General features: G+C 38.5%; 1 protein-coding gene across 1 annotated transcript; it reads left to right on the top strand.

The window, feature by feature from the left end:
- Window positions 1–364: 364 nt before the first annotated feature.
- LOC146310120 (scavenger receptor cysteine-rich domain-containing protein DMBT1-like) lies at window positions 365–4,450 on the top strand. Its single transcript, XM_084744250.1, has 6 exons — window positions 365–407; window positions 595–630; window positions 731–1,045; window positions 1,475–1,789; window positions 2,847–3,161; window positions 4,206–4,450. Exons 1-6 carry the CDS (start codon window positions 365–367, stop codon window positions 4,448–4,450), a joined length of 1,269 nt encoding a protein of 422 aa, XP_084600376.1.
- Window positions 4,451–8,006: the final 3,556 nt, after the last annotated feature.

Genomic DNA, 8,006 nt, shown 5'->3' with positions numbered 1-8,006 from the left:
ATGCTAATTCAGTTGAACAGAAGTGCCAAAGAAACAGCTGTTCCACGTGTTTAAAATAAATTTCTGTGAAAGTGTAAAATGAATCATTTGAAATATCTTTCTGACCATGGATGTGGTGTAGCTGTTGAACTTGTTGATGTCCAACAAATATAACATTTAATAGTTTCTTTAAATGTTGCTTGTGCTGCAGCACTCTGACTTTAAACTAATCAGTTACTGATCTTAGTTGAAAAAACACCAGAAGAGAGGAAGTGATTCAGGAAGAACAGCAAGGTGAAGTGTCACACAGCACCACAGCTCTTAGTTCATTTTTCTCTCCTCTGCTCTGACACTGACCACTCAGAGCATCCTGTCTGTTTCAGCCATGGAGAGCTCACAACAGAGACACTTGTTCTGTTTGATCACTGGTGAGAAACATTTCCTCAAACTTACATTTCTTAATTGTTTTTATATTCACATAGTACAGGGAGGAGGGTTTACAGAAGAAATGTTCTGTTAAAAATCCTCACAGTTCATTCATTATATTTATTCCAATTAGGAAGCTATATCACAAAGAGAATGTCTTATATTTCAGTGTGTTTTTCTCCTCTGTAGTTTCTCTTTTCTTGACCTTATCTTCAACTGCTGCAGGTCAGTCCATTCTGTTGTGTAAAATCCTTGTAGTTTTGTATTTATGTTCTGTGTAAATTTTGAAATGCTTTATATGACTGTATGTCTTTTTTTTCTATAGACATTCTGATCAGATTAGCTGGGTCTGGGTCGACTCAGTGTTCTGGAACAGTCGAAATCTATTACAACAACACCTGGGGAACAGTCTGTGATGACAACTGGGACTTAAATGATGCTGAAGTTGTGTGCAGACAGTTGGGTTGTGGTACAGCACTAACAGCCCCTCAGTTGGCCCACTTTGGTGAAGGAACTGGACCAATCTGGCTTGATAATGTGGACTGTTCAGGAAGTGAAAGGTCTCTAACTGAGTGTCAGCACAGAGGATTTGGGACACACAACTGTGGACACAGTGAGGACGCTGGTGTGGTGTGTTCAGGTGAGAAACCTTTTGGATAAAGTATTTTGAATAAATGTGTCCTTTTCTGTATAATCTATCAGCTCTTTCACCTCGTCATTGTGGCTTGTGATGTCTAGAGAAGAGCAGGTAACCTCACCGTGCAGCATGCTGTTCAAACTAAAGAGCAGAATAACAAGTGTGAAATGTTGCTCCATAATTAAACTGTAATGTAGGTGACCAAGTTTGTCACAAATATTTGATCTAATGTGAAATGTGCTGTTTATTTCTTGCAGTATTTGTCAGTAATGTTAAGTATGTAAATTATTGAGAAGGTTTGCCAAATGTTTCTTACAAGAGCACTTTCTGTCATGACCAAATGCCAATCAATCAATCAATGATTCAATCAGAGATTGATTCATTGATTGTGTTTTATTCAGCAATTATTTGTATTCTGTGTTCTGAATATAGGTGATCAGATCAGATTAGCTGGGTCTGGATCTTCTCGTTGTTCTGGAAGAGTTGAAGTCTATCACAACAACATCTGGGGAACAGTCTGTGATGATGAGTGGGACTTAAATGACGCTGAAGTTGTGTGCAGACAGTTGGGTTGTGGTGCAGCACTGAGTACCCCTCAGTCGGACCACTTTGGTGAAGGAACTGGACCAATCTGGCTTGATGATGTGGACTGTTCAGGAAGTGAAAGCTCTCTAACTGAGTGTCAGCACAGAGGATTTGGGACACACAACTGTTCACACAGTGAGGACGCTGGTGTGGTGTGTTCAGGTGAGAAAACTTTTGGATAAAGTATTGTGAATGATTTCTGTATAATTGAACAGCTCTGTCACATCATTATTGGGGCTCATCATGTCAGAGCTGTTCAGATGCAGCAGACTTGAGTTTAAGATAAAAGCTGTCAGATGTCAACTTACAGCTCTGGCAGTTGTGAAAAAGACATGAAAAGTTACTTGTCTTATACAGAGTTATTATTTTCAGAAGAAATACCAGTTTTATTAACTGCAACAAATATTAACATGCAACAAGCTTGTGAGGCAGCTGGATTCATGAGAACAACAGTTCTTACTTTAACATTTTAAATATTCATGATTGTTGATACTTTCTACACATGTAAAAGTTTGTAGCCTAAACAACAAATACATTTTTTAAAAAGTTCTAATATTTTATCATTTAAAATGTGCATCATATCGTGTGTCTTCAGGTCTTTTCCTCTATGTTGTTGATACTCTTGAGTCTCTCTAGGCTAGCTGCCAAATCCAAACAAAGAAAAGTCTCAGAGGAAAATAGAGAATTTAATAGTTACAGCTCCAGTCAGATTTCTTTTTCTTTTTCTTTTGATAAAGGTTGTAGATAAGTGGTCTAGGCTACACAGCAATCTCTATGTCTTGTGGACTACATATATCTGAAGTTTCACATTGCCATGCTCCTTTATCAGATTATAAATTGATTTCTATACATTTAGTTGGTTCCAAAGATAAAAAGAGTAAACTATGTGGGCACTGGAAGCTAAAAAATAACTTAATTTAACACAAAACCTTTCAAGATTCAGTGAAAGAAATGGCACAAAATTTTATATTTGGATTGTGTTGTTGCACAGATTAGACAAAGAAAAGATCTGGTAACCACACCCTGCAGCATGCTTTTGGAATTAAAGAGCAGAATTCAACTAAACTTAATTTCATTTAACTAGATTTTGATTTAACTGTTACATAAATGAAAAACTTTAACTGAGTTTAATCTAGTGTGTAAAGTGTTACTCTTACTGACAGTCTGTGTAAAAGTCTGTACATTACTGTGTATGACTGTATGTCTTTTCTTTCAATAGTCATCCAGATCAGATTAGCTGGGTCTGGGTCTACTCAGTGTTCTGGAAGAGTTGAAGTCTATTACAACAACATCTGGGGAACAGTCTGTGATGATGAGTGGGACTTAAATGATGCTGAAGTTGTGTGCAGACAGTTGGGTTGTGGTACAGCACTGAACACCACAAAACCAGCCATTTTTGGGAAAGGAACTGGACCAATCTGGCTTGATGAAGTGGACTGTTCAGGAAGTGAAAGTTTTCTAAGTGACTGTCAGCACAGAGGATTTGGGACACATGACTGTGGACATCATGAAGATGCTGGTGTGGTGTGTTCAGGTGAGAAAACATTTGGATCATTTACAGAATATCAAATCACTGTAAACATCTGCTGTACTGTTTTACATGTCTATCATCCAATAATTGTGTCTTATAATGTGTGTCAGTTGGCACAGCAGTAAACTAGAAAACAATAAGTAACCACACTCTTCAGCCAACCATGTCTCCTAGAAATTACATTTTTATACAATCAATTTACCAGCTGAGGTGGAGGAGCTGGAAAGTGTTGCTGAAGAGAAGGACGTCATGTTGCTGCATGAGAAAGAAAATGGATGAATGGATGAATCACCAACTATCAGAGACATGGGTTAGACAGAGACAAGATTTTGTTTTGACCTTTTCTTTTCCTCTGGACATAATCCAGATGAAAATTAATTATACAAACACTTTAGTAATATATAAATGTAATTTCTAGGACACATGGTTTCTGCAGCACATGTTCATCATTTCAGAGCAGAGTGTCTAAAAGTGAATATGTTGCTTGATCCACAACAAATGCAACTGTATTTTAAAGAGAATGGATTTACACAGTGTTAGCTATGGTTAACATACTCATTATAACTAACAAAAGCCTATTTCTTTGGCTGTGAGTATTAGGGGTTTGGGCTGATGGTCAATGCCATCATCCTTCACCGATGACTGACAGTCACTGACCACTGACACACCATTGCAACATCATGATTTAAAAAACTTCTGTGTTTTAAGGTCGTGTGTCCCCTCAGAGTTGCCATAAGGCAGGAGTTTTGCTCTGTTTTTGTCTTGTAGAAGAAGAAGATGTTGCTGCATTAATGTTCCGTCTCCATGTCCTCCATGTTCTTACTAAAGCTGCCCAGTTAGGAGAAAAAGACTCTTGATTGGTGACAGTGTCATTGCTTTTCTGTGGGATGCTGTCAGTGTGTGTCTTTCAACCATGCTGCTGTTTTCTTAGCTTAGCTTCCTCATTTTTTGTTCCATTTTTATCATTTAATGGTTTAGTTGTATTTGTCTTGTTGTGCGTTGGTCTTCATCATATATTTTTTATATTCTTTACCCTTTTTTACCCAGTGCCACTGCAGCAGCCCAGCATCTCCCTGACATCTCCTAACAGAGGGTTGGTCTGGGGTCCTGAAGGTGCAGAGGTCACCAGGGGTTACAGCTTCATCATCACCTGCTCCATTAACTCCAGCTATCCTGGAGGTGTTTTCTCTCTCATCTTCTCTGGCTCCAACATCACTGACACCAAGCCAGCAGTCAACCACTCAGCCTCCTTCAACTTCCCTGTAGCTGAGAATGAACACCAGGGAAACTAAAGCTGTGTGTATGAAGTCACACTGTCCTCAAGGAAATTCACTTCTCCTGAAACAGCAACGATGAGCGTCACCATAAAATGTAAGTAGCCAGAACTGAAGCTTTGTTTTAATTCATGGGTGAACAAGGACTGAATGATGCATAAGCCACTGATGGGGGCACCGTTAATGTCTGCTGCTCATACTAGTATTTCTATGTTTTGTCTCTGTGTATGTGTATATGTATATAATATATAGTTCAGCCAAGATTTAGCCAGATGCACCAAAAATAGTCCAGTCCTGATGTATTTTTCATCAACAAGATGTATATGTGCAGTGAGTCCTCAGAGCAGACAAGTGAAGTTGTCTAGTGGCAGTAAATGTACAGTTTGCCCATGAATAAACACTGCAGAAGAAATGTTCTTGTGTCCTGCTTCCCACATGCACATATGGCAAAAACATATGGTTAAATCAAAAGTGTTTCCTAATATTGTAATAAAACAGTTTTGTTCCAAATTTCAAGGGTAATAGGCGCCTGTGGCCAATAGACTCATTTATTACCATCTGCATTTCCAGTATTGAACCATTTATCATGAAAAGTGACAATGTGGATTTATGTTGGTGCAAAACAAACAAGTAACCAACAGATCACAGTATTTCACAGTATATTATATCTTTACTGTGTGTGTACTCATCATGTAAATCTCTTTCAACAGATCCAACAGTTTATGGAAGTATAATCCGACGTGTTACTGTGCTGTTTATTCTGCTGCTGGTGATCATCGTCCTTTATTTCTTCTACAAGGTACTGTGTACATCTTTGTTCCTCACAGGCTAAAATCCACAGTTCATTCTGTGAATAATAACTGGAAGAGAGGAGAGATGCAACCAATGACATGTGCATGCTGTTATGTCTCTCCAGGCCAGAAGAGGGCAGAAGAAATCAAGCCAACAGGAGACGACTGAGGTGGATTATCAGAACCTTGATGATGTTGGAGCTGAAGGAGGGCCTGCTGAGGAGGAAGAAACCCAGCAGTAGGACCTACAATGAGCTTGTGCTCCTTCCAGGTGGATTTCTTAGCTGCCACACAACCGTCTGTCAGCTCAGTGATGGATTTGACATTTTCATATTGCAGAAGAGAAGTGTGCTTGAATCAATGGAACAAATATACATGATAACAGCTCAAATGATTTGCTGAATAAAACCATAACTTGGTTTGAAAATGATGCAGATATGCTGAGCACACTGCTGTTTATATGTACAGATGTTATATGTAATTGTTTGTGTATGTACATGCTAAAGTGTGCAGAGTGACTTTTTGATTTTTACACAATATAAAAAGTCTTTAGTGCAGCATTGATCAGATATATTGATCTGTTATTACTCATGACTCATAACTTCTTATTTTGAGCTGTAATTAATTAACCCTGTAATAATTTTTGGCAATTTTCTTTGTTTTTCATCACATTTTGTGTTTTCACTTATTTTGAAGGGAACTTTTGACAGATGTTATTTTGATTTTACTCTGTTTAAACGTAGAATCAGTGGGATTTGTCTGAGCTGTTCATGAACACACCATAAAGATACCAGGATGTTAAATACCAACGTTTTGAGTTTGTCAAGTGTCCTGAGAACAGCAAAATAATGATAAAAATGATGAAATACAGACAGAAGGCAGGTTCTCTGCAGACACAGACACCACCACACACTTCTAGTCCATCATAAGTGATGATTGAGAGCCATCATGTTTCTATGAGTCTGTGTTGTTTTTATAGGAAATGTTGCATTTTATACCTTCAATAAAACACAATGCATAAAGGCATGAAGCCATACCTCTGACTTGTTTCTATTTTTGCTTCACTCACAAACTGTATGTTCAGACTCTTTAAACTCTCACACTAAGTGACTGTAAAGTAAAAATTCCCTCTGACATTTTTCAGGATGTCCTTAACTTGATGTATTTATATGTATGGAGGACACAGCTTGAGAGGACTGTGTTACATTGTCTTTTAGTCTATAGTTGTTGACTGGGTGTGTAAAATGAGGGGACAAACTCTCAGTCCTTTGCTCTAAATCCAAACACTTGCACAGCTGGTTTGAGGTGTCTCCAGACTGCAGATAGAGAATAATGATGAGTAAAAAATATTCCTGAGGACAGGATTCACCTCAAGACTAAAAGTGTTAAATGGAGTGTATATGTAGAACTTTTCTACCTAAACTGTCAAAGTGTCTTACAGTTGAGCTTCTATTACTCCCAATGTCTCTTACTCTGATGTTCTTCACCTGCAACAAGATACTTTTAACCTGTTTTATCCCACTACCCTGTCTGAACCTGAAACTAGAAACAGTAGTACAGATAAGAGTACAAACAACAAAACAACAACAAAGTTCTTACAAAAAGTAATGGGATTTATTGTGTCCCTGTTAGATTTATGTTTTTAACACTTCCTTATCTAATGCTTGTGTCCCTGATGACTTTAAAACTGAATGTGTGAGCCCACTGCTAAAAGAAAAAGAAATAGAATGGATCCCTCCCTCCCTCAAAACTATAGACTAACCTCCAAGTCACCTTTTACATTAAAAAAGGAAAGAGAAAGAAAAAAGTGTTCAAGCCATTTCTTTCTGCACTAGAAAATAACATTTTTGGCTGCTGATGGCAGCAGGTTCTCACAGGGTGGGGTGACTGGATGAATATATTGTCTCTCGATGATGATCTGGTTGATTTTTGGGGTAATATTTGTCATTTTATTTAGCTAATGTAATGGTCTGATGAATGGTCGGTCATCCAGCAGCACAGTACACACACACTCAGTGCTCTGAGCTGTGTGAGGAGTGAGAGGTGAACAGCCTGCAAAGCTGGACACTTTGTTCTCTTTTCATGCAGTGAATTAAGGATTTAATTTGACCAAGTCAGTGTTAGTGATTGTTGGAAGAGTGGACAGACTAATGATGCTTTTCAGCTGAGTTTTAATGACGTGTGTTTTACGAGGAGGTAACGAGCCAGTTAAGTTCGTCTTAGTCTGGTAAAAAGAGAGAAACTTGAATTCAGAGACTGTGTTGTTCTATTTGTCTGTTTAAAAAGGACAATTGATGTGAGAATATTTAAATTTCTTCAAAGTTTATGTCTTTATTTTGTTTGTTGGGTGTAGTGAACCTATGCAGTGTATGTAACGTAGTGAATTCACCATTTGCACACATCTCCCAGCTGAGACTCCAGAGGATGGGAGGAGGTGGGAGGGGAGACAAAGATGTCCCCAGTCACCAATGGATGGTCTGCCTATGGAATATTTTAACAATTGCCCAACCCTCCATTTTCAGCCCTTATGCTCCTGGAACTTAGCGCAGCCTTTGACACGATTGATTACAGCATCTTGTTAGACAGGCTGAGACACTGTGTGGGGATATCTGGTACAGTGTTAGAGTGGTTTTCATCCAGGCCCAGACTGACTAATCTGGACAAACGGATTCCTGGTTAATTAATATTAATATAAAGAATGTAAAGAAATTGCAGTGCTGCTACAAGGCTGTAGCATCCCTCGCCTTGTCGACTTTGCCTCCAGTAAGCCTCTCTCTATCACT

This window comes from Lutjanus erythropterus, chromosome 19 (genome assembly GCF_056507025.1).
Source record: "Lutjanus erythropterus isolate fLutEry1 chromosome 19, fLutEry1.hap2, whole genome shotgun sequence".
Taxonomy (NCBI): domain Eukaryota; kingdom Metazoa; phylum Chordata; class Actinopteri; order Lutjaniformes; family Lutjanidae; genus Lutjanus; species Lutjanus erythropterus.
The sequence above is the reverse complement of the archived record's forward strand: the minus strand, read 5'-3'. Positions and strand labels throughout refer to the sequence as shown.

Excerpts from the sequence above, each read along its gene's own strand:
- LOC146310120 (XM_084744250.1), top strand. The coding sequence starts at position 365 with ATGGAGAGCTCACAACAGAGACACTTGTTCTGTTTGATCACTG. Across the intron at positions 1,046-1,474 it reads CGCTGGTGTGGTGTGTTCAG|GTGATCAGATCAGATTAGCT; the intron begins GTGAGAAACCTT and ends TTCTGAATATAG. Across the intron at positions 3,162-4,205 it reads TGCTGGTGTGGTGTGTTCAG|TGCCACTGCAGCAGCCCAGC; the intron begins GTGAGAAAACAT and ends TTTTTTACCCAG.